General features: G+C 40.8%; 1 protein-coding gene and 1 long non-coding RNA gene across 3 annotated transcripts in view; one reads left to right on the forward strand and one right to left on the reverse strand.

Moving 5' to 3' along the window:
* LOC143677940 (aldehyde oxidase 4-like) overlaps window positions 1–16,593 on the forward strand; it is a 64,992-nt gene extending 48,399 nt beyond the window's left edge. Inside the window, exons 26-35 of the mRNA XM_077154620.1 lie at window positions 880–1,107; window positions 3,124–3,219; window positions 4,226–4,354; window positions 7,808–7,882; window positions 8,710–8,762; window positions 9,281–9,395; window positions 9,555–9,620; window positions 11,456–11,641; window positions 12,735–12,902; window positions 13,802–16,593. Coding sequence (XP_077010735.1) covers window positions 880–1,107; window positions 3,124–3,219; window positions 4,226–4,354; window positions 7,808–7,882; window positions 8,710–8,762; window positions 9,281–9,395; window positions 9,555–9,620; window positions 11,456–11,641; window positions 12,735–12,902; window positions 13,802–13,855 — 1,170 coding nt within the window. The 3' untranslated portion in view covers window positions 13,856–16,593. The remainder of the gene's footprint in view (window positions 1–879; window positions 1,108–3,123; window positions 3,220–4,225; window positions 4,355–7,807; window positions 7,883–8,709; window positions 8,763–9,280; window positions 9,396–9,554; window positions 9,621–11,455; window positions 11,642–12,734; window positions 12,903–13,801) is intronic.
* LOC143677946 (uncharacterized) overlaps window positions 1–26,534 on the reverse strand; it is a 57,074-nt gene that overhangs the window by 17,941 nt on the left and 12,599 nt on the right. The window lies entirely within an intron of this gene.

A 26,534-nucleotide genomic window follows, 5' to 3' on the forward strand; every position in this document is an offset into this window, starting at 1 on the left:
GACATGTATCAGTTAGTTTTGCTGCATAACAAATCACCACAATACTTAGGGCCTTCAAACAATAAATGTGATTTTATGAGTCATCTGAGCAGTACTTCTGGTCTGGACCAGCTCAACTAGAGCTTTATGGTTTAAGGTGGCCTTACTGACATGCCTGGTGGTTGTCAGGCTGGCTAGTCTAAGGGGAACCTCAGCTGGGAAGGGTCGTCTGTGCTCCACAAAGTCTCTTATCCTTCAGTGATCTATCCCAGATTGTTCACAGGGTGGCAGTTACAGAGTTCCCAAGAACAGCAAGAGTATGGCAAGCCCTAATACATGGACAGTTTCAAGTCTCTGAATGTGAATGGTATATTCATATTCATATATGAATGGTCCCATTACTCCAAGTAAGTCATGTGACCTCACCCAGATCAGGATGACACCACCCAAGGGTGTGAATACCAGGAATGGAATGATTGCAGCCATTTATGCAAACATTATTCCACAGTTCAAGACCTTGAGAAGCTAATTTGAGGACAACTAAGAATAAGACAACATTGTACAGGTATAAAAAAATTCATTTTAAGTCAGGAGAATTTTGTCTCGCCACTAACAAAATTTGTGATAAAGTTAATAGAATCTGTTATGCCTCACGGTTACGTAGAAGTTTAATTGTCGAAATACACTTGGCCTAGAGGCTGGAGCACATGAAGGTTTCAATAATAGTTTTTATCAAATCATGTTTATACCCGCACACTTGTACTTGCAGGTTTATAGCTATTTAAGTAGTTGTTTCTTTTTTAGAAAGGTTTTCTGCATATAGGTCTGTAGCAAAACACGTGCTTCACGTGTGGAACAAATATCTATCCTCAAAATCCACTTCATTTTCTCCTCTTTAAGGTTAAGGAAATAAACATGTATAAGAGAATTAACAAAACAGCCTATAAGCAGACATTTAATCCAGAGCCCTTGCGAAGATGCTGGAAAGAATGTCTGGAGAAATCTTCATTCCATGCTAGGAAACTGGCTGCAGAAGAATTTAACAAAAGGAATTACTGGAAGAAGAGAGGGCTCGCTGTGGTCCCCATGAAATACAGCGCCGGGGTCCCCATGGCCTACTACCTTCAGGTGAGACTGGGAGAGATGCCTTCTCATTGAAAACCCTTTTCCAAATGATTGGCTGCCTGGAAGAGGTAATCATGTGCAACTAGAGATGGTCCCTGCTGAGGAGAGATAAGAAACTGGAGCAATTTCTTGTTGCAATAAACAAAAGTGGATTTAGGCAAGGGCTGATGAGCACAGGTTTCATAGCAGATCTGGTAGAACATGGTATTGAGGACCTAAGAAAGAAGTCAGCAGACAGAGTACTGATCAATGGGGGCTCGAGTCGCATGGCTATAAGCATGGGTGTTGGGGTTCGAAGTCAGGTTTCAAATCCATGAGAGAACCAAGGGCAACCAGAGGACCTCCTTCCTAGCAAATTTTTTAGTTGTAGCGATAGAGTCATTTGAAGATAGAACTTTCAAAACCACATGAGCACAGACAGAGCTACCCCATTCACACAGCAATCTAAAGTCATTATATTGAAGCTCAGTAACTACTACTGTCTCCTTTTCTGTTCCACCTTAAATGATTTCTCATGGGATTCTGTTTCTTTTTCTGTCTTTCAATTTTTGCTTCTATTCCCAAAATCTCTGAAATCTTCCCATAGCCAAATCTGTGCAAAGGAAAAAATAAAGTTCCCCTGTATGATAGGAACGAGGTGTCACAAGCTGTCACTTACCAAAATTATCTTCCCTACACATCCTTCCTCGGAGTCTGCTAACAAAGTAGAGAGCAGGATGAGGGAAGCCAGGAACACTGCACCACCTGGGACAGATGTTCAGCCTTCTCTCCCAGGAAGTGTTTCTCAAGCTTGAATAATACCCACACCCCCTTTAAAGGAAAAGTTTATTGTGTGCTCTCAATGTTTGTTTACATCATTAATTTTAATTTTATTTAACTAATAATCATTTAAAAAGTTGTCATAGATCTTAGGCCTTTGTAACATACATATGAATTTGCACATTAAATTTAAAAACTACTAAATGCAATAATATTCAAAGTATCAACATTGATTTAATATGATGGATGATGTTAAGTTTCTAAAACTAAATCCCCACTCACAAAACGATGGTGGTTCTAGCCGCTGCAGCACAAGTTGTTTTGAAATCTAGAGGATAGATGTGGGATGCTGGGTCATGAGCACATGATGGAACTGCTACTTGCAGAACCATCCACATAGCCTAACCCTGCTTTCTACTATGGTCTGGTCCTGGGAGCTATGCGCATATTCTTTGACTTCTTCAATTGGAACAACCAGCCCCAGAGTGGACAACAGTGGTTGGTTTAAAGGTGGCAGCATAGCTTGGTTGGGGAGGATACTAGACTTAGTTTCAATTATGGTTTCCAGTCCTTGGTCTATCACCAATAGACACATGACTTTGGCCTAGTCTCCGCCTCTCTAGCCCTCTATTCCCTCACCTATGAAGTGAAGAGGTTAGACTAAACCAATGGATCCTAACCAATCATCACAATCACCTGGGAGCTTAAAAATCTCTATATATCTGGGCTCCACCTCCAACATGCCACTAAACTGGAATTTCCGGAGCTGGGCCCATACCCCTCCTCCACCATGATTCTGAAGGTCCAAAACATTTGGAAATCCTAAAAAACATATCTCAAGTTTCTTCTAGCTCCTCTAGTATCCAGGAAAGGTTGTGCCAAGAAACTTACTTATGCATGGGCTATTTGCTTGAAACTTAATTTCCATGTCCCGGGGAGGGTGGAATAATAAAACTTTTGCACAGGCCAGGGCTTTGGAGAGGCACTTCCTAAAGCAATCACATCAAGGCCTCCAGTAGGCCAGACACTGGTGGGAGGAGAAGCGAGATGCCATTCATACAACTACATTGATTGTTCTCAAGCCTGGAGATTCTTGCAGGGAGTTGTCTGTGGCCACAGAAAACGGCTTTCTTTTGTAGTATCAAAAAGGGGAGATTGACTCAATGAAACAAAATCTGTGCTTTGGCAACCTTAGCTAAATTCACAGCAACATTTGACTGCATCATTTTCCAAATTGGATTTATAATTATTTTCTTCCAGGCTGCCGCTCTAGTCCACATCTATCTAGATGGCACTGTCTTGGTGACTCACGGTGGCTGTGAATTGGGACAAGGCCTTAATACCAAAATGATTCAGGTGAGATGATAAGTCCATCTTCTCCACTGTAGAAGAATATAGCATTTTACCATGAATTTAACAGCTTTTCTGTGTGTTGAACAGGAGAAATACCATCGATTGCAAGACTCATCCTAATTTCAGGAACTCAAAAATGTAGGGGAGTGAGGGGAGTCCGTAGGTCTTCTACAAAGTGTGATTCCAGTTTTAAAAGATAAAATGCTTTCCTCAAGCTCAGTGGCAGCTGCCCAAATCAATACTGCGTTAAGTCAAATCCACAATTGGAAATTAATGCATTTATTTGCTCTTGCACAATGTCAGTGCAGACTAACAAGTAGGAAAGGTGAAACAGTTGATGAAAAAAACATGTATTAATCAAAAAAATTTTCATTTCAATGAGACTTGACCCTTGCCTTCAAGTTATAGTATAAGAAGAAGGTGGATAAATCAGTGATTATTGCACTTGTCAGTTTGAATTTTTCTGATCTTTTCAGGGACTTCAGGGGCTTAAAAATTTCTATTTGATTTATTAAAATAACAATTCACATTAAAAGATGAATGCAGTTAATAGGATGAGAAAATATGTTCTTAAAATTCACAGTCTATTTAGGAACGTCACACAGTTGGCTCTTATATGCCCTACTTCAAAGCAGTCTTTCTGGTATACTGAAAGAGCTGGAGATTATTTATGGTAGGAAATTTCCCCTTCTTTTCTATAATGTGAATTAAACATTTGTTGAATGTGGCATTTGAATCCAAAATGTGTGTGGCAAATAAAGCATCTCTCCCGAGACATGGTTGGCCACAAGTCTCAGAAAAGAAGTGCAACTTTTACAACGCCATTTAAAATCTTCATTCAACACATCGATCTACGTATAAAATTCAACAGGTTATCTAAAATGTTTGGAAGAATTAGGAATACCGCCAGGTTGTGTACTGAGTTCTAAACAGAATGTAAAGGCTTTTAGTGAGGGGAGGGGGCTTAAAGTCAATTAAAGAAATAATATTTCTTTTCTGTTCCTTGCAGGTGGCTAGCCGAGAACTGAACATCCCCGAGTCATACATACACCTCTCAGAAACCAGCACAATTGTAGTGCCCAACGCCAGCTTCACAGCAGGGTCAATGGGCGCAGACATCAACGGGAAGGCTGTGCAGGTGACTTTCTCACAGTCATCCATTTCCACAGTGCTGGAAAGATAGTGTCCATTTTATGGAAGATGAAGGGTTCTAGGTCAGTTTGGTAATTACCAGGGGAGACTCCAAGCCAGGGTGTCTGAGACTTCCATTCAAGGCTCCTTCTGCTGCCCTGGGCTGTTTTTCATAATTAAGGGTCTGTTTGCACATGAGAACTTTCACCTTCAGCAACCTCCCTCCATCTTAAATAAAATGTTCTCTCCCTTCTCCCATTTGGAGCAGCCCCATCACTGACAGGGCATCCTGGCTCCAAGGACAGGCTTAGGTCAGTCATTTAATTTATTTTATTGATTCATCACTGATTCAACAAACCTTTATTTAGAGCCCTCCTATATGTCAGGTCCTGTTCTAAGCGCTAGGGAAATAGCAATAAATGAAACAGGAAACATTCCAAAGAACTTAGCCCCATAAAACTGAAATTCAGTAAATCATTTCTTTGCAAGAGTGTCCTCCAATGGATGTGACAGGAAACAACCCTATTCTTTCCCCTGCTTCAAGCTCTCTCTGTCACTTCTCCCCTCATCTGAATAAAATCCACCTATAATTTTCCTAATCACTCTAGGATGATTAAATGTCCATTGATCACTTTTATTCACAGAAACCATCTCAGTTCAATAATTTAAATACCCAGACTCAGGGAACAGTCAAAATTCCAAAATGCACTTCAAGTTACACTGTCCCTGCTACCTGCTGGCTTGGGCCTGCAGGAGGAATGTGGGCGGGGGTGGTTTCTTGCCATTCCCCATTTGAGACCCCTCTAGAGTCAGGATAGGGGAAGGAGTAGAGGTCAGAGGACAAAGGATCTTACTTGACCTGCATTGGTGTGAACCAGCCCTGGTTTCCACTGGCCTTCTCTCATGGGTGCCCTTCTGAGTTTCTTAGAGATCCCCCTGCTAGGATCCTTGGGCATGTGCAGTGTCCGCCTGCATGTTCGGCCGCTTGTGATTTGCCCAGCCTCACCCTGAGCCCAGCCTCTTTCTGCTGCTGTACCTTAGCCAGAACAGGAAGCTCTTACAAGTAGGATCATTCTAAAATCTACCCCAGATTCCTGGCCCATGTGCTACCCCAAAAAAAGCAAGCAAGCAAAAAAAATTTTTTTCAACAAATGGTGCTGCAATAACGGGATACTCACATGGAAAAAGAATGAAATGTGACCCCCGCCATACAGCATACAAAAACACCCCTACCCCAGCTGGTGTCCACACTGCAGGTGCCACCAAGGAAACCTGCACCTGTGAATGCAGTCGTGGGTGTAGGTTACTTTCCTAATTCGTGCCTCTACTGCCTCATGCTTCTGTGGCCAGCTTCTCACTATAAGCATGTTTTCAGAGTAAGATACCGTTCTGCAGGACCCCGAAACTCCAGGGGGTACACATCAAGCTCTCTAAGTGGTTTCGAAGCAACTCTCATTAGGCTTGAGATGGAAAACCCTTCCTGCACTCCCTTTCTAAAGGGGGTTCGCAGCCCACCAACAACCTACTCCAATGAACTCCTTTGTGTATCATTTCAACCTCTTCAACTTCAAGTGTTTTATGCCATTGAGTCAATGGGGGACACTCCTCTACGAAGTCCTATTCAATTTGGAGTATAGGGCTATTTGCCATCTATTGTATTGATCTCATTCTTTTGGGTCCTTAGCCTAAAATTTGTCAAAAAAGAAGACACTCCTTGACATTCTGTTAATAATGCATAAATAAGTATAATGGAAGGTGTCATGGACCAAACTAAAAGAAGTTAAGAAAAGAAAAAAATGGAAATGTTGGGGGTACTATCTTAGGCAGCAGGGAAATCAGGCAAGGTATTGTTTGGTGATACTTGAGCCGGTGCCTGAATGCAGAAAGAAAGAAGTCAGGTAGGTACTAAGGAGCAGAGGGCATGGTGATTGCAAAGGCCTGCAATGGGAGCCTGCTTACTATGCTCGGGGAGCAGCGAGGAAGCCAGAGTGCTAGAGTGGAGGGAACAAAGAGGAGAGGGATACAAGAAAAGGTAAGAATGATAGCTGAGGGGAGAAGTTGGGGAACAGATGAACATTTTTGAGGCTGGATGATAAGGACAAGGGGTTATTATACTATTCTTTCTATTTTTGTTGGTATGTTTGGAATTTCCTAAAATGCAAGAGAGACTGGAAAAATGAGTATCCAGCACTTGGAGCTTCAGTAGTGGTGGGTAACACTGCCAAGAAATACAAAGTGAGACAGTTCCCCAAGGAAGAGGTTTAGAGGGTCACAAAAGAATCACAAATGTTCACCTCAATGTCTTTCTATCCTAAAGGGTACTTCATCTTATGAGAGACTGTCAGGCTGTCAAGTGTGCAGTTATGCACAGGAATATGGTGTCCAGGGCCTACTAAGGGGAAGAATCCCTGAGATTTAGGACAGGCATGGGAACTCTGGGACTTCTGTTTGCCTTGCATTTGGCTCTCTTTTGGAAGGCATCCATTTGTAATGAAGTCAGTGATTGAAAACTGAATGAACCATCAAAGGTGGATCGTATGAGACTATTTTCCAAAGAGGAGATAAGAAAGCCTCTCTGAGACTGAGATGGAGTAAGGAAGGACCAAAATGTAAATGGATTCATACTAGAGCTAAGAACAGAAGCCAAGCTGGGGTCCACGGACACCCAGGGCTCTTCAGGTATATTTCAGGAGTCAGAGATTTCGCCAAAATAATTTGTAATGTTCATTTCAATGATAATTTTTAATTAAGATAAGCACATTTGGGGTCATGAGAATGATGCTTTATAAGTGGAGTATTGCCACGAGATCTCTTTGCCTGCATTCAGGACCAAGAAGTGTACTTTGTGGCAAGGCAACAGACAACAAAAGAGCAGAGATGGACTTAATGCATAAAGGATATTTTTTTGCTCAGTGAAGAGCAGATGACAGCAAGACATAAAATGCAAGATTTAGTGGCTATTCAAATGAGAAGAGCAGAAAGAAAATTGATTATTAACTGGAATACAATATGCAGAACTCAAAAGTATCTGTGCCACTACAGGCAGCACTATTTCCACATTCCAAGCAACAATTTAGTGTCAGAAAAACAACAGCATCGATCAATAAATGAATGTTATTTTTAATTTTATTGGCGTATAATTTGCACACTTTGTCACTTCCTTTTTGTTTTATAGTTATGGAAGAGCTGCAACTCTAAGGAAACTCTACCTAGCTTTATGTGAGCATTCATTTAACAACATGATATCAAAACTAATTTTAAGTCAGCATTGCAGGATCCACAAGACCATTTTTTTCTTTCAAAGGAGTTCCATGCATTACTCAAGTCCAAAATGTCCTGCCTAGAAGAGTAGGACACAGATTTATAAAACTGGCAGCCCATATTTGAATTGATTTCAATATTTAGTATTTTACTATCTCCTGTGCCTTTTTCTGAGGCCCTTTTAATATTTATGTTTTAGAATGCCTGCCAAATTCTTATGACCCGTCTGCGGCCCATCATCAAGAAAAACCCTAATGGAAAATGGGAGGACTGGGTGAGTGTTCTCTGAATTATCCCTGAAGGAAAAGGCAAATACATCCAGATGGGTGCAAGTCCTAAATGCATGAGCTGATGGGTGGGGCCCAACCAAGAAGCTGAGTATTTGTTCACATAATCTTCCACTTTTCCAAAAGGGCAAATAAAAACTCTACCTTAATTGAAGCCTACCTTTATTTCAATGCCTCATTTCTCAGGGAGCATGATAACCCCATGGTCTCTAGAGTTGAACACACCTGGGGTGCTGCCTCACCTTGGTCACTGCTAGCTCTTAGTGAGGGGGGGGTAAGATTCTCAGCCCCTCAGTGCCTGAGGCCCTTGGTTTTCTCACCTATAGGATGGAGAAAATAGCATTCCTGATATCAAGAAGATTAATAATTAACATTATCATAATCGCCATTATTACCAGTATTTCACCCCCATCCAGTTTACATTAGTCCAGCAGGGAAACTGACATAACATATGCTGAGAGAGCCAATGGAATTCTCTGGGAACAAAGCAGGGTGCAAATAAATATGTACACATATTCCCATGTACATAAGTACATTAATATGGCATAGCCTCCTCCCCAATTTAGAAGGGTGAAAAATAATAAACTTTACTGTGTGCAACCCAAAAAAGAGAGAGGGTCCCAGAGCACAACGAGCCTTTAAGCACCTCCCTTGAAAAGCATGACCCGTAGCCTCTATCCAGGTGCAAGTGTCACTCAAAGTAAATGTAGGTACAGAGCTCCATGCCAAGGAGAGGAGGCAAGCCCAACAAGAAAGCATTTTTCATTACTTTCCCCTAAACTTATATTTCTTTGTAACTGATCATCTTTTCTAGATTACAAAAGCCTTCCAAGAATCCATCAGTCTCTCAACTACTGGATATTTCAAGTAAAGAACTTTTTACCATGACTTATATTACACATAGAAAGGGTGATACATACTGATCAACCTGTGCAGATGCCAAGATGGCACTGGAGCTTGGCTGTGCCCATTGCTAACCCTTCAGCCACTAGATCGCAGATGGGGATGGGAGAGCAAGTCCTGGGGGAGGACCAGGAGGCTCCTTGGGGCTACAGCTACTTACCAACCAGAAAGGGGACACCAAAGCTATCCACATATACCTTGACCCATACCCAGTCACTGAGCCCTGAAGGGCTGGGATAAGGCACCATTTGATCGTCTCTGGGTGTCAGCGTGGTGCCATTACCGCCACCATCACTGCAGCCCCCTAGCGGAAGGGGAAGGGAGAAGGCCACCAGGGCGGGAGAACTTCAGCCGCAGGGTGAGGATGCCCCTGCCCGGCAGCCTTTCTACTCTGTTCATCTCCAGGAGCCAAGCATGGCGGGGTAATGAGACCACTGTGGGGAAGGTCCCTTTTCCTTTTCATCCCTGATTTCCCTTCCCAGGGGCTACCAGACACATATGGACTGGAAGAAGGAAGAAGGCGAGCCTTTTCCATATTATATTTATGGAGCTAGCTGTTCTGAGGTTGAAGTCGACTGTCTGACCGGTGCACATAAGGTAAAGGGTCCATCTTCCTGGTCTAAACCTGGACTTTAAATGCATTGCAGTATTTTCTATGCTTTCCATCCCCACAGAAGAACCAAGAACAGATAGATAATTTTCAGAAAGATCCAATGAAACAAATCGTATTTCCCATCTTGTTTTCTCTGGGCACAGCTCCTTAGGACTGACATCTTCGTGGATGCTGCCTTCAGCATAAACCCAGCTCTTGACATTGGACAGGTAAGTAATACCAAAATCACCCATGGGGGCTTTGGGTCAGTCCCACTTAGCAGTAATTCTTTCGGTGCTCCGAATGTTGTTCAAACTTCAGCAAGTGCTCTGCAATATATTCTATATAGTACACACGTACACACAAATAAAATACTGGATGAATATCCAAGAAAAAGTTAACAATGGTTGTGCGGCAAAAATATGTGTGATTTATCCTGTTTTATAATTCTCTGTGTTTTCAAATTTTTCTTCCAAGTTTATAATTAGGAAACATTATAAAATACACAATATTAAAGTTGCATTAGTATTCACATATACATATATATGATAAATTTAAACAGACTGCATGATTTCGAGAAATACAGGGGAAAAACAAATGCTTAAACATAATTTTTCCCCTCTTGCAGAATTTAATTCTGATTTTTTTATCAGAAATAAAATTAACTCGACCAAAAACACTTTAAACTTAGACTTAAAGCCTTTGCAGCTGTGAAGGTGGCTTTGCATTTTCTAGCTTTGTTACTCAAAATGTGGCCAATGGACCAGCCACACTGGCCCAGGCTGGACCTGGAAACCAGCTCCCAGATGAGGCAAAAGCCACTGGTACAAAGTCTGCACTTCAGTGACAGGATCTAGAGAGACTGAGTAGCTTGGTATTAAACCCAGGCAGACACAACGCTTCCGGCAGTCCTGAGCCCAAAGGGATCTGTTTAATTGGCTCATGGGCCAAGGAACACTTTTATTGGTTCCTCAGTGTTCCTTAAGCTGTGATCCTCAGACTTCCTGCAGAAACACCCACCTGTAGTGTGGATTTTCCTGGGGACTCCTGGGCACACCCCAGACCCAGTCTCACTCTGTCATAACTTTCCTAGACTAAGTGTTAGAATCTGTATGTTTAGCCTGCACCCAAAATTATTCTTAAGCCTGCAAAATATAAGAACTACAGTTACCCCCACAACTACCACTACCACCTGTTCCCTTCTATCTCACTCTTCCCCAACCCAGCCACCCCCTCCCCACCCCAGCTTATGTTGTTCTCTTCACTGATTAAGAAAGGCAGAAAGGGAGATGTTATTATGATCAGAAAAAATCTACATTTGCCCAACTGAAACAAGAAAGAAAACCAGAAGTGTGTTAGAACTGGGTTACTTGGGCTTTAATCTTTTCCCTCAGAGTCAAGAAGTGTATTTCCAAATGTAGCTTTTAAATTTACTTTACTATATTCCTACATTTTGTGTTTCAATAAAAGAGACTGTGACTACCCTACAAGTTGTATAACCTGACATCCAAGCAGACATCCCCTTTTAAAGGGACAATTTTCCTAGAGTCCTACTTATAAGCTACTTATTTCCTACTTATAAGCTAGTAGGAAAGAGAGAGAGAGAGGAAAATACCGTAAGTGCTGCCACAGTCATGTGTTCAAGTCATAAGTGAAAGCCTGGAAAACTGGCAGGACCCAATAGGCTCCAGAGAGGTGGTGGCTCTTCGGCTGGAACCTGGAGAATGAAAAGGATTTTCCAGGTGCACAAAGTAAGGGAGGGTTGAAGAGAGTCAAGAGACACTGTACTTACAAACGCTTGGAGGTGCAAATGACCTGGAGGGTTTGGAGAATGCCAAGAACTGGTCAAGTGTCAGGTACCTGAAGCATGGGGTACCTAGAGGAGAAGGCCTGGGGTTGAGGCTAGGCAAGGTGGCAGACACCTGATCCGAAAGACCCTTTGTCAAGTCCATTGAAGTGTTTTCAAGAATGGCTTACTATGGTTTACAGCTCCATTTTCATTCATGCTAGAATATTTATTTGACCAGTATTATATACTTATAATCTGTGAACCTCTTCGCTGTAGATTGAAGGAGCATTTATCCAAGGCATGGGATTATATACCATAGAAGAACTAAAATATTCCCCAGAAGGTGTGCTTTATTCTCGGGGTCCAGATGAGTACAAAATCCCCACTGTTACCGAGATACCGGAAGAGTTCTATGTCACTTTGTTGCGTTCCCAAAACCCCATAGCCATCTACTCATCCAAGGTAAGAACTCAAGATCTCCTCTTTCGAATAAAATAGCCCCCTGAATTTGCTTACTCTTATGAATTGTAGTCCCAAAAGGAGAAAGGGAGAAGAAAAGAAAGCTCACTGCAGAATGACTTCAGACATTCACTGACTTCAGAACGCCAGACTCAAGTCTTCCTTTGGGGAGATCGTGAAATGAATTTAAATGAAACAAAAAGGATTGAGGAGAGCAGAACATCTTGACTCATTAGGCTAAGAGCTACTCTGAAATAACAGTGAAGTTGCAGACAGATTTACCAGCCCACAGCTCTGTTTTCTGCTGTCTTCCCACATGTCCTCCAGACTCCATTCTTATTCATGCTGCTCCCCCTTCCCCACCCCACCCCCCCACTGTCCACTGCCAAAATCAGAGTCAGATGAGTACAAAATTCCCACTGTTGCCGAGATGCCAGAAGAGTTTCAGACAAGTTTCGCGCTGATGATTTGCTCTGAGGTGTTAACAGCCACTGTACCTGTGGTGCTACCCCTCCCCCCCCCAGAGTCCCTGGACCCTAATGGGCCCATAATGACCTACAACAGGGTTCTGAACACAAGTGCGCAAAAATATACAATTTATGCAATTTAAGTTCTATTTTGAGCCCACAAATGGACAGACAGGTGGACAATTTTAATATCAGGCTTCTCAGGGATTTCCCTTCCTTTCCTAGGAGAAAGGCAAGACTTCCAGTCTGACTGGCCTGTGCTCCACTTCCGCACGGAGTTTAGCCAGGGATGTCTCTAACAGCCATCCCATCGCAGGCACAGTTCCCCTCCTCAGGGTCTACCCATCTCTACATAGGGCATCAGACCACTCCACTCTCTCATTGCCTCGCCTCTGAGGAAGCCCCTTCCTCCACCAGCTGTCCGGTACCCCACACACCACCACCATCTCTACATTTGCCTCAGAGTCATCATGGCTTTTCAGAACCAATGCCTGGGAAAGCTGTGCTGATGTCCTCCTAATGCCCTGGTGTCCTGGGGCATGGGCATGAGCTATTCTAAGGACCATACACAAATCGGTTCTGGCAATTCAGACTCACTCCTCTCTGACACTCTTCTGGTCTCCTTTCAGGGTTTGGGTGAGGCTGGAATGTTCTTGGGATCCTCTGTGTTGTTTGCCATAAAAGATGCAGTGACTGCTGCTCGCAGAGAGAGGGGTCTCACCAAGACCTTCACCCTGAATAGCCCAGCAACACCAGAGTTGATTAGGATGACCTGTGTGGACCAGTTTACTGACATGGTAAGGGAGGGGAAGTGGGGTCACCAATGTAATCATCCCTTACAGGGACTTTCAGGTTTTTTTCCATAGGTTTGATAACACTGAAAAAATTACAGAGGATGTTAATTTTTTTCAATGTAAATTTTCATTTGGCCTCCACCTGTCACTTTTTACATGCTTCACAGCAACCAAAAAGTGAGTCAACATCTTTAATGATAGTTTGTTTCAGACCCAAAAGAAAAACATGTTCAATTGAAGCAACATTAATTATTTTACTTAATTATTTAAAACCAAAGTGGGCATGGTAGGTTTCTTCGCTGACATTTTATCAAAATGCAGTTCTGTGGTATTTTAATTACTTCAATAACTGAATCAGATTAATTAGATACCTGATCCAGTCAGCTATGCAGACAGTCACTGTCAAGAAAATTAATTGCAAAAAAACAATTTAAATGAAAAACAAGCCACTGAGTACACTTTCGATATGACTTGAGATTCACATACTAATAGAATAAAGTTGCATTTTCCAGCTGCTAAAAATATATCTAGAATTATCATCAAAGAGTATTCCTCATTTTATGTGTTGAATTGCTTACTGCAACCTAAATGAGCCTTTGATATAAAAATGAGATTGCACATTAAGCCTTTGAAATTACAGGATTTCCAAGTAAGATGTGTTTTTTACCAAATATAAGCAATTTATGATGTTAAGGAGATTTGCAAGTTTATGACATATAAGTCATAAGTTTATGTCTCAAGGATTGAAAGAAATATGAAAATTGAATAATTTTGATAAGAATAAAATGGGCTTTGACTTGTTTGTTTTTAAAAAAAAACATAATTTGCCTTCTGGATTATGACTTTTTTCACACAATGACATTGTATTTAAAACTATGTTCCTTATTTTGATCTTTTTTTAGATTCCCAAAGATGACCCTTCAACATTTACACCTTGGTCCATCCATGTGTCTTAATCTTATGTTTTCTAAAAAATGAAAAAATAATAATTGACCTTGGAAGTTTCCAACCAGAGAAAAATCAAGGATAGCCAACTGTCACTGTCTTAGTATCTTTAATTATATTTTGAGGTTTCGGTCATTGCATGATTATGTTTTATTTTCACCAAAAGGTATAATGAGGCTTAGAAACAAAAATTATTATTTTAGTCTATATGAATCCTAGACATCGACATCACCATGATTTCAAAACATGGATCTTTTTTATTAACTTGGAACAACTCAAGAATCTGTTATGCTTGTTCTTCAGAGATCTGATTATGTTTTGGTAAAAATCAATCACCCCCAAAACACCAGGATTGAATTCCCCAGAGCCAACATTTATGCTGGTAACAACTGGCTCTCCAGGAAAAATCCCTAACTTGTCACATTTGCCAATTTCCATGGTGCAAATACCCCTACTTTGGCAATTCTAAGCCACCAAGGTGAGGTCCCTTCATGGTCAGCTCCCGTGAGTGGGTGAGAGCTGGCTCCACACTGCGCCCACACCATCCCCAGTTTCCTGCCACTCCCTCATGGCTCATGGACAAGTGGGTTGGAGAAGTGAACCATCAAAGCCTCCATTGGTCCTCATCTACCATGAGCCACATGCATGCTGCAACCTCTTCCTCATCCGGGAGACCTCTCTGAGTGAAACAACAATCTCAAACCGCTTCTGAGCCCCTCTTTTTGGCTTACCATTGAAAAACTGAAATAAGCATCACCTTCCTCTTGCTTTCAAAGAGTACAACATCCTCAGTGCTCTCTATTTTCATTTAGGGTGGGAGTATTTACCAAAAAAAAAAAGTGCATTTTAAAGGATAGCAGTTTTCAAACGTAGCATTCGCATCCTAGTTTCTTTAAAAAAGGCCTGTTACAAACTTAATCCATATTACTAATTTAGATAAATATCTGTCATTTTCTAATTTTAAAATGTGTTGTGATGATAGTTGGGTTTAAAGTCTAAAATATAATCTTTTCAACCAGTGTGCTCGGTACATGATCAAGCACCCTCAGTGATAAAAGCACATGATCAAAGTAACTCTTGATAAAACTGCCAGTGCTTGTTATCAGTTGAAAATAACCTTTAAAATCGTGTAATTGTGGATTTGATAGGAGTTTGTCAGAAGAGAAAAACAATGTGTGGCAATTACTCCTCTTGCTGTGCTGCTTCTTCCAACTAAAGTATCCATGGGGCCAAGGATGCCTCTCGGATAAAAGGTTTAGGATGGATAACAATGAGATTATACCAAGAACCATTGATTGTTCCCTTAGGATGGATTGTATAGTGTTTTAAAAAAGAAAAACCTTAAATGAAAAAAAAAAGTGTATGATGGAACAGTTGCTATTATTTCATCTTACAAAAACACTAGAAAGGAGTTCTGGTCACCAAGATGGTGAAATGAACCATTCCAGGGCTCCATCCCTTAGAGAAACTTTACACAATAGACAAGCACTGGCAGAACTGTCTTTCTCAAAGGTCTAAAAAAACAGTTAAAGCGTGGCAGTATCCGGGCAAGCACAGATCAAACCACAACACCCACAAGAATGGCTATTATTGGGGAAAAAAAAATAAAAAAAGGAGAGTATCAAGCGCTGATGAGGATACAGAGAAATGGAAACAGTGCATTGCTGATGGAGGGTGTCATGCAGACGCTGCAGACAACAGACTGGCAGTTCCTCAAAAAGTTAAACATAGAACTACCATGTAACCTAGCAATCACACTTCTAAGTATGTACTCAAAAGAACTGAAAGCAGAGCCTTGGTCAGATATTTGCATACCAATTTTCATAGCAGCACTATTCATAATAGCCAAAAGGTGGAAGCAACCGAAAGATCCATAAACAGATGAATAAATAAGCAAAATGTGGTATACACCTGGAATATTATTCAGCCCTAAAAAGGAATGAAATTCTACTACATGGATGAACCTTGAAGACATCATGATCAGTGAAATAAATCAGACACAAAGAGACAGGTATTATGTGATTCCACTTACATGAAATAGCTAGAATATGCAAAATCATAGAGACAGAAAGTAGAGTACAAGTTATTGAGGCAGGATAGGAGGGTGAAGGAAAAGTTAATGAATAATGAATGCAGGGTTTCTGTTTAGGGTGAGGGAAAAGTTCTAGTAATGGATGGTGGTGGGTATAATCTCATTGTGAATGTGATTAATCCCACTGAGTTGTATATTTGAGAGTGGTTGAGATGGAAAAGTTTGTTTTGTATATAGCTTCCACAATTAAAAAGAGATAAATTAAAGAGACAATAACAAATAAAGGCAACATATGATCCTGAGCTGAGTCTAATAATGGAAGAGAAAGTGCCCAAAGGACATTATTGGCATATAAAAAAATTGGTGTATAGATTATAAACCTTATATTAAAGTTAAATTTCTTGCACTTGATAACTGTATTTAAAGCAATTACATATGAATATTCTTGTTCTTAAGAAATGTACATGGAAGTATTAAGTGTTCAAGGAGCATAATGTATACAAAGTACTCTCAAATATTTAGAAAACAGACAAATATATAGAAAGATAGATATATGAATAGATAGAATGATATGGCAATTGTGGCAAAATGTTACATGTTGGTGGATCTCGGTATCTGAGTGTGGGTATCTTGGAGTTCCTTATGTGGGTATAGTATTATTTTTGCAATTATCCTGTAAGTTTGAAGTAATTTCAAAATAAAATTTTTTAAGAAACACTAGAAAAAAAAGTTGAGCAAATAGTCATAGAAATGGATTTGCTTTCCATGCAGTATCTTGAGCTAGAAGACACTTGTATGCACTGGAAGATCAAAAAGAGGGCTGGGAAAGGAGCTCTTGGATCTGTGTTGTTTATTTTAAGGAAAAAATCTTTAAATCTTCTGCACTTGATACCATTAATGATGTAAATTGGTCATATTTTCCACACTTACTAACGGAACACATAATTTTGAGGTTATGTTCTCTAGAAGCAGATATTGGGACTTTGGGGAGTGAGATGTTTCTTATAGATCAATACCTGGAAAAGGAAAGTTGATGAAGCAGAACTAGGCAGAGGAAGAAGTTGAAGCACTATGCAGGCCTAGTGAAGCCTAAAGAACCTGGTAAGGGGCTCTGAAGCAAATTGTCTGGCAGAATTGTCTTGCTTCAGCTGAAATGGATGAGACTTTTGTACCTCTGGGGTCATCACTAAGTCACTGGTGGGGCTGCCCGGGGAAGGGCAAACCTCCAGCCAGGCAGCTTTCTGCAGCTGGGGCAGACCCGAAAAGATCCAGCAGCTGGAGGCCATGTGCTGGCAGAACCCCCCACCACTGGGTGCAATTCCTTCCATGAAGGGGGATCTGGGCTGCTCACCTCCGGATCTACGAAACAGTCCATCAAATTTATTCTTACTAATTTGTGACTTTGTTAATATGAAAATCTGAATCAAGTAACTGATTCTGAATCTTCCAAAAGAGGTTCATTGGCCTTCACCAAGTTTTTCCCATGTCAAAGACTAAAAGCAAACAAGTAAGGAAATTAATTCTATTGCAATGAGGAGGGCGTCCCAGATCTATCTGTCTATCAGAGTGTCTGCACAGGGTGGTTTTGCTTTAGATTTTCATAGGGAGGAGTAGATAATATTGGGGGATGGGGGTGGTGATTGACAGTTGGAATTATTTTTGCCATCAGGGGAGTCTCAGTCAATCAACTGAATAGAAAATGTTTATCTCTTGAGTCTAGCTAGTTTCAAGGGGACAAACGGTTCTGATCTCAGCTAATCATTCATGAGCAAGTTGGAGGTTCTGTGTCTGGCCTGTCAGTAGGGTCAGGCAAAAGGTGAAAGACCTATGTTTGGCCTTGTAAATAAGACGATCGTCCTTGAATCTTATGGAAGTCATGAGTGAGAGTGGCCAGGAAGTGTCATCTAAGTCCTATGGGGGAGGGTGCTTCTTTGAGGTAAGCCATTTCCCAGAACACAGAAAGGTGGGGAGATTTCTTAACCATTGCTGTTTGCCAAGGGCAAGTGCTCTGATAAAATTCGACAGTCCACCTACCTTAGGGTCGTTACCATTGGTTCTACCCAGAGCACTGTCGCCAAAACTCTTCACTGGGCTGGATCTTTTCATCCTTCGGGTATCAGTGCAAATGTCACTTCTGCTGAGAGACCTTTGCTGACCATCCTATTTAAGGTGGTCCCCCATATTTTGCACTGTTACATCATCCTGCTATTTCCTTTTCAGCACCCATTAAATTCCCTCCGTGTAAGGGGATTGAGAAGTGAATAAAATAAACAAGTCTCTTATGGAACTTACATTTTGGTGGAGGTGGGGATGCATAATAAGCAAAATAAACACAGACATTTAGTATCATATCAGACCATCATGTATGCAGAATAAGGGTTCTGGTAGAAGGTAGGGAAGTCAAGAAGGCGTCCTGAGGAGTAGATGGCCTTTAAGCAAAATGAGGGAACGAACTAGAGACAACCTTTCAAGCACTGAGAATATCATTACAGTCTAGATCCAAAAATAGTACCAACATGACATTTGGAGTGGCATAAATTAAACAGCGAAATGGAAAACATGTATCATTTAATTTACTTCCTAGGGAATAAACTATAAGGCTGGTAGAGTTTCTGCATATCATGCTTGTTAATTGGAATTTTGTCCTCAAAATTTAAAAATGCAAATTGTAAGAACAGATTAGAACAGAATGTCAAAAGATTCCCGTTTGACTATCCCCTGTTCACCCAGTGAAGCAGGTGATACAAAAAGGCTTCCAAAACCATCTAGTCTGCCTTCTGTCTAGTACTTCTTGCATAGCCCATATTTTATGTCAATCAAAACACATCCTTCTTCAGCAGTGGTTCACAAACCATACGTCACGGATCCCTGGAATTATTTCAAGAAATTGGCAAACATATAGTATAGGCGTTATTTTTGTGGTTTTGTATAAGTGGGCATGTTGCTAAGATTAATAAAATGCAAAGTTATTTAAAAGTGTTATTGAAGACTCCATTGCTACATGAGGTACAGTAACTGAGAGTATATAGTATAATCTCATTTGTGTTCACATGAAGCCAATATTTATTCTTTTTTTTTTGCTTCTTCTGCATGGGCAGGGTCCGGGAATTGAACCCGGGTCTCCGGCACGGCAGGAGAAAATTTTATCTGCAGAGCCACCATTGCACTGCCCTAATCTTGCATATATATATAGAGGAAGTCTTTTGAAATAAACATAACAAATGATTGCAATCCTTGATTGAGGAAGAGAACTGGAAGTTAAGGCTAGGAAGAAGGCTTACATTTGATTATATACCCCTTCGTCCTATTTCAATTTCTGTCTGTGTCCTGCATTTCTTGTTTTGTTTTGCTTTTTTTTTTTGAAAATTATGCAGACACTTAGGTTAAAGAGTCAAATATATCTATTACCTCTATTCAAAAAAAAAAATTGCAGTCCGCTATTCTAGCTCCTTTCAATTCCCCCCTCCCCAGAGGCAACTACTTTAAATTCTTCTAGATGATTCTTCTTATACTTACCTTCACATCTCTAAAATATAATTGTAGCCATTATTTATTAACTTTCCACCATGGAAGTTGAGGGTTTAGTTCTCTTTCACTTTCCCTATCTCCAAACACCTATTTCTTTTCCATCTCCCAACCCATCCTCCCAGTAAAGTTAACAAATCATTTCAGCTAAATCAATTTTTTAGATTTATATTATTATAATTAAATAAATGATGTTCTCAGCTGAACTATGTTGTATACTATAATTTACTCTCTTTTTAGAAAACTTCTAGTTTTCCATGGAATTAAGCATTTCTTTTTTCTTTTCATTTGCTCGATGTCTATGTTTTTATGATTAATTCAACTCTAACTCTCTGCGACTTGTCTAAATGTCCGCTCAATATGATCAAATAGAGCCTCCTGACCTGCTTCAGGCTGGCCAGTGGCCTCTACTCTTTGAGCACAGCTGTCATCCTGGAATAGGATGACCAATCATCCTGGTTTGTCTGGAATTTTTCTGTCTTAACACTGAACAATTCCTCATCCCAGGAAACCTCTCAGTTCTGAGCAAACCCCAATCAATCCTGGTTGGTTCTTCGATCCTGGCATCTTCCTTCCCTTCTCCCTGACTTCTTTCTCTTTTCTGCTATGTGGGAGCTCCTGCTTCCTCTATCCAATGTCTTCCACTGTCTTAATTTAATCTCTCTTGCTGGTGGAGCCTTTCCTCCAATTGCATCGTGAGAATGGATGTGAGGGACACAAATTTTTAAGACCTCGCATGTCTGCCATATGTTGTCATTCTACCCTCACACTTAATTAATATTTTCACCAGGCACAGAATTACAGATTAGAGATACACAGATTTTAGAATTTTAGACAGTTTACAGAAATAATTTTCCTTTAGAGTTTAAAAGTCATTGCCCACTGTCTTCTAGTTTCAAGTCCAAAGCCATTCAGTTTCCTGACCCTCTGTGTGTGACCTGCTTTTATTCTCTGGGAATATAAAATCTTTTTTTTTTTTTTTTACCCCAGGATTCTGAATTACACAATGGAATACAGACCCATATGGGGTCTGTATTCGATGAGTGTATCGGGCAATCAGAGATCCTTCTTACTGAAAACTTAAGTCCTAGGGAAAGTTTCTTTAATTATTCCATTGTAATTTCCTCTCCTCCATTTTCTGTGTTTGCTTTTTCTGGAATGCCTATTATTCTAATGTTGAGCCTCCTGAACTAATGGGCTTCTTTATTCTCTTGTCTCCTATTTTCTCGCTCTTTACTGTTTTGCTTTCCTTTCTGGGATATATCATCTCATAAACTTTCTACTGAAGTTTTCATTTTTGCTCTAATATTTCTGATTTCCAAGCACCTTTCTGTTCTCTGGGTGTTCTCTTTTTATAGCAATCTATTCTTGTTTCTTTCATGCAATAGCTTTTCTTATATCTGAAGATAATTATTTTTTCAGTTATACCTTTCTTCTTTCTCCAAGTTGTTTTTCTTCATTTGTTTGTTTGACTTAGCTTGTTTTGGTTTCCATCTTTCATGTTAAGGGTTTACCTCAGATGACGAGTGATCCATTTACTCAAATGGGGCACTGCACAGCTTATTGGAAACCGTGAACCTGTGAGCAGGGCTCATCAGCTGTGGGCTTCTCTGTAGGGTCAACCAGTGAATCTGAATCCTTGGAAAATCCCCAAGTAGCAGTATCTTTGCTCTTTCCTCCTGTGCTGGTCTGATGCCATGGAGGAGAAAGACTAGACAAGGCTGACAGCATCCTGAGAGCCATATTGGGGAAGGGAACTATGAGCCTTAGCATCTGACATATAATCATTCACTTAATTTACCTATTTTCAGTATGGCACCCCCATCTTCAACTGTGCGTAGAATCCTCTGTTCATACTCCCTCCATTTTACCTTCTTCAGAGAACAAACCTTCGTGTCAGAGAAGGAAAGGGACAGGCTTCTATCTGTCCGTGTGGAATGGGGAAGTGGGTCTACACATCCAACTGCTTCTTAAACAGATTTCCAAGTAATCTTCCTCATTTTAGCCCTTCCTTTACCTTCAATTTTAAAAATGCATGGTGACTGCCAATGTCTGAGACTTTGAGGGGCAAGTTCTGTGGTGATACACTTTGGTTGTTGCTCAGCTTTTCTCACTGTTGGCATGAGGATCCAGTTTTGGGGCATCTCTAAGTCACCATTCAGCTGTGCTCTAGCTTCAAAAATGAACCAGCTAGGGCAGGCCACGGTGGCTTAGCAGCAAGAATGCTTGCCTGCCATGCCAGAGGACCTGGGTTTGATTCCTGGTGCCTGCCCATGTTAAAAAAAAGAACCAGCTATTGCATCCTCCACCATTTTCTTTGTTCTTATGAATTTATACCTTTAAAAAGTGTGTGTAGTTGTTCTACATGCACACTGGCAATATGCCATCTTCACCTGAACTTCATGTATCAATTTTTCAATTATTGCTAATAATAATAGTAATTAATAACCTAGTTGTAAGAGAATATTTTAATCCAGTAATTGTTTTCTTATTAACACTTAGTGCTGCAACTATACTGTGGCCGTCCTCAAGTTTACTTTATTTCAAAGGTCTCTATGTACATGGACATGCAAACTTAATATCAAATAAATACAAAATTATATGACCACAGCATCCAAGGCATGGATATAACCATAATCTATTCAAATATTCCTCTCCCAATGAGCATTCATTCTGTTTTCACTTTTTTTTTTTTTTAACATGGGCGGGCACCGGGAATCGAACCCGGGTCTCCGGCATGGCAGAGGCGAGAACTCTGGCGCACCCCATTTTTCACTTCTTTGTCACATAACCAATACTGCAAAAAAAGTTCGTGTTCAAATATCCTTATGGACTGAAGTATATACTTTGATGGGATTACTTCCCAAAAGGATTTGGGGACGTTTTATATTTCAATGAATATCAGATTGTTCTCCCCAAACAAAAACTATAACACATCACACTTCCACAGTGATGTCATAAGCATACACTTTCCCTCATGCTCCACCAGCAAGAGGCATTTACTCTTTTGAATCTTTGCCAATCTAGTGAGTTAGTGGTGATCTTGTTGCTACCTTAATTTCATAAGTTTGTTATTTATATTTGTTCTGTGAATTACATACTCATATCCTTTACTTATTTTTCTATCAATTTTTTGGTCTTTACTTGTTTATTTGTAGGAACTCTTTGTATTATAAATATTAACGTTTTATCTCTAATCTCCGTGACAAATATTTTTTAATCTATCACCCATCATCTATTAACTTTGCTTATTTTTTACCATAAAAATTGTAGATATTTGTACAGGTAAGTATGTCCATCTTTTTTAACGGCGTCTGGGTTTCCAATATTATTTTTAAATGTCTCTACTGCCCTTGGATTGCAATTTGTATATGTAATCCCTTAAATTTTCTTAATGGATCATTAATATTTTATTTCACATTTAAGCCTTTTGTCTTTCTGAATTTTTCTCTTAATGTGGGGTAAAATATGGGTATACATTTCTTTTCCTCAAGATAAATAGTTGTACTAGATCATTTACTAAATAATCCATTTTTCCCAGTAAATTGAACTCCCTCTTTGTCATTTATTAAATTCACGTATACACTGGAATCCAGTTTGTGATTCTTTAATCTTTTCCACTGATTTATTTGTCTAATCTTACACAAATACCATATTGATACAAGTATTGAGGCAAGTCCCCCCTCGTATTCTTAACTATTTTCAGACATTTTGTCTTACACAAAAAAGATGTCATTTTATCCAACTTCCCCTAACACCCAGTTGGGATTCTAATTACAATTGCATTAAATGAATATATTAATTTATATTACACCATCCCAAATCGCATACATTTATCCATTTATATTGCCTCTTCTATTCACCTTTTTTCATCTGAGTCATTTGTTGTTTTATCATTTTCCTCGGATGGGGTGGTCTTTCACCCTGGCTGGAGGAGGGTAGTTTGCTCCACCCTTCTCAAGTTGCCCGCCTCTTAGCAATCAGTAAGTGCTGGTCTACTGCCCTCTAGCGGCCAATGTGGTAGGCAAGACTTTTGATGCCAGGCTGATTGTTGGTTGTTCCCCCACACACACAGAAGCTTGCTATGTCTACCTACTACCTTGCAAAATATTCTATCTATCCTTGGAGCTCAGAAATTTTACCAATGCCAAGTAGGTGTCCTAAGTCTTCAATCCAGCCTGGAACTCAAGAAGCATGTCCAGTCTCTGAACTCATATCTTTCTTTAGCTCAGAGAAAATTTCTTTTAGCATTTCACTATTGCCAGTCCTTTATCTATTCCTCTCTCCTTTGGCTGTCTTGTTCATCACAGATTAAGTCTTCTGCATATAGTCTCCAAGTCTCCCATCCTATGCCTCATGATTTCTGCTTCTCTGGGTTTTGCTCTATGCTTATGTATATTTATTGCACTTTGTTTTCCGGGCCACTAATTTGTGTCACAACAGTAACCACTTTCTCCTTTGATTCATCTACAGTTTTAATGGTTGGTTGGTTTTTGTTTTTCTGCAGAAAATCTTTTGGGGGGGCTGCACCCAAAAATGCCTGTCAGCTCCAGCCCAGTTACTAGAGTAGCTGGCTGGTACCAGTTGTTAGATACAGAAGGAAAAGTGATCCTGCCCCACCCCCAGAGGCTGGCAGGGTAGAACCAGGAAGGCGCCAGTCCCCTGTCAAGCTGCCAGAGGAAGCCTCCTAGCCTTACGGGGCTTCTGACTCCTCACACCACCCGGCCTCCGGGGCAGGAAGGGCTCTCAGTCCCCCTACCTAACACTCCTGACCTCTTGGGGAGGTCCCTCTCCATGCTGCCCCTCCCGAACCAAAGGACCAACTCTCCTCTAAGTTTCAAGGTTCTAATCTTGAGGCACTTCCCAAGTTCAGGGGGCGAGAGAATCCATCTCCCACAGAGCCCAAGACTCACTGGTGTCCAGCTTCTGAACAGGCTTTGCAGCTGTCTGGCTGAGGAGAGCCAGAGAGATTGGAGTTTGGAGTAAAAGGGAAGGGGAGGCACAGGTGGTCGGGAAGGCGAAGAGCCACGGTCCTGGAACATGGACATTTAACGAACAACCCAAGCTCTCAATCTAAAATGTGCCCCAACATCAGTCTCTTCCCCCTGCTCTGTCTTTAGGTCTTGAGGCGCTCAAAACAGAAGCCAGTGACACCCAACCAGTGGCTGATGCTTTTCTATTTGCGTCATTGAACAGCTTCTATTGCAATTTTTTTCCAGAAACAAGCTTTGTTTGAATTGTTCGGGAAGGCAGCATTATTTCTAATATTAATTCTTTTCATTAGGTGACAGGATTTCTTGGATGCAAATCATAAGACTTTTTTGTAACAAGCATCATAAGCACCTGGTGTCTCTCTCACCCACCAGAACAATCATTTACAAATGAAGAAATTGAGACTTCCTTTTTCATTAAAGAAAAAAATGTTCAGGGGGAAAAGAAAGCAGCAGTTGTATTTTTCCATTGTCTTGGATGTGGTCGGTGAGCGGGGAAAACTTGGGAGAGACTGCATCCCACTCTGATACTGTCAGGTATTTGGGCAACCTTGTGTCTACTCTGATGTGAGCAGTTTTCAAACTGAGCTGGGGGCTTCTGAAGGAGGGGGAAGAAGAGGATTCAAGCCTCAGTCCCAGCCTGTCACAGCTAGAGGTGCAAACTTTTCATTTAATTTGTTACACTTCATAAGGTTTCATTCAAACACAGGTCTCACTGGCTCAAACGAGTTTGAACAAAACACTTCTTTAAGGTCATTCAGATTCACTTTTCAGTTTCCCAGAAATCAATGAAGGTAGTTAATCCAAAATACTTGCATACCTTTCAAACCCAATACCATAATCCAACTTTATCTTCTGACTTAAATGCTTATATTTGATATTGACACTGAAGGATTTATTCCTATAACTATTTGGAAACATCGTGGTTCGTATTTTTCACAGTCATTAGTAGCATTCAGGCTCCCGCAAATGGGAACTGCATGTTCTTTGTGGTCATTTGAGTCTCCCTCTTTTGAAGTGAAGATGGTGAACAGATCGTGGTCCCTTCAAAACAATCCCTGCATAAAGTTTTCTTAAAATGTGAAAAGGGCAAGCACCTCCACATGCTACCCTCTCTCTCCCAACCTGTCTCCCCTCCATTCCCAACTCACATGGAATCAACTCCTACTCATCTTTCAGGCCTAAATGTCCCTTCCTCGGGAAGCCTCCTTGACCCCCTTGCCCAAAACAAAGTTAATTCCCCTGCTCTATGCCTTTCCATAATAGTCCTTGACACAAGGCTTAATGTTTGTCTACTTACCAAGCTATAAACTTCTTGGAGGAAGAAAGCTTTCATATCTTGCTTTCCACTTGTGCCTCTACCATCTAGCACTGGGCCTGGTGTGGTACAGATGCTCAATAACTATTGGTCGAATGAATAAATGAATGAACATAGTCTCCATTTAAAGTATTTTAGGTGATCAGTTAAGTATTTCTTAACTCCTACAATGGGCAAGCTGTCATCCATGCCGAGTTATTGTAGGGGAGACAACAAGTTATTCTAACCTCCTGGGAGCTTATTGCTTAATTAGGAACATGAGAAACAAACATTGACAAGATAACTATTAGTGACTAGTTTCCTGGTTGCTGATTTATTAAATGAAAAGCAAAGAAGCAATTAGTTCGATCTTCAGGTGCTCTCAGAATTCCGAGAAAGGAGAGAAGGGAGGTTCAGAGCTACTCTTTGATGTTAGGTAAAGAGTGAGGGAAGATAATCACAGCAGGATGAGGACAGAGTTTTTATCACTGCGAATGAGGGAAAACCTTCCTCAATCATTCAATCACTATTTACTGGGTATTTACTCTGTGGTAGGCACCATCCGAGGCCCTGGGGAGACAGTGGTGAGTTGGAAGTAACATCCCTGCCCTCATGGAGCTTCTGTTCCAGTGGGGAAAGTAGGCCTTCTCAACTAGAAGTGTCCAGGGCAGCAGCAACGAGTGCCATGGAAAAACCGGAGCAGAGTGGTGGAATAGCATGTAGAGGCGCTCCTTCTGATGGGGCAGCAAGGTAAAAGCTCAGACTCAAATAACTAGAAGGCACCATCCATGCCAAAGTCTGGAAGAAGAGAAGTCCAGGCTGAGGGAATAACATGCACCTCAGCT

The sequence above is a fragment of the Tamandua tetradactyla genome, chromosome 3, assembly GCF_023851605.1.
Source record: "Tamandua tetradactyla isolate mTamTet1 chromosome 3, mTamTet1.pri, whole genome shotgun sequence".
Classification (NCBI taxonomy): Eukaryota; Metazoa; Chordata; class Mammalia; order Pilosa; family Myrmecophagidae; genus Tamandua; species Tamandua tetradactyla.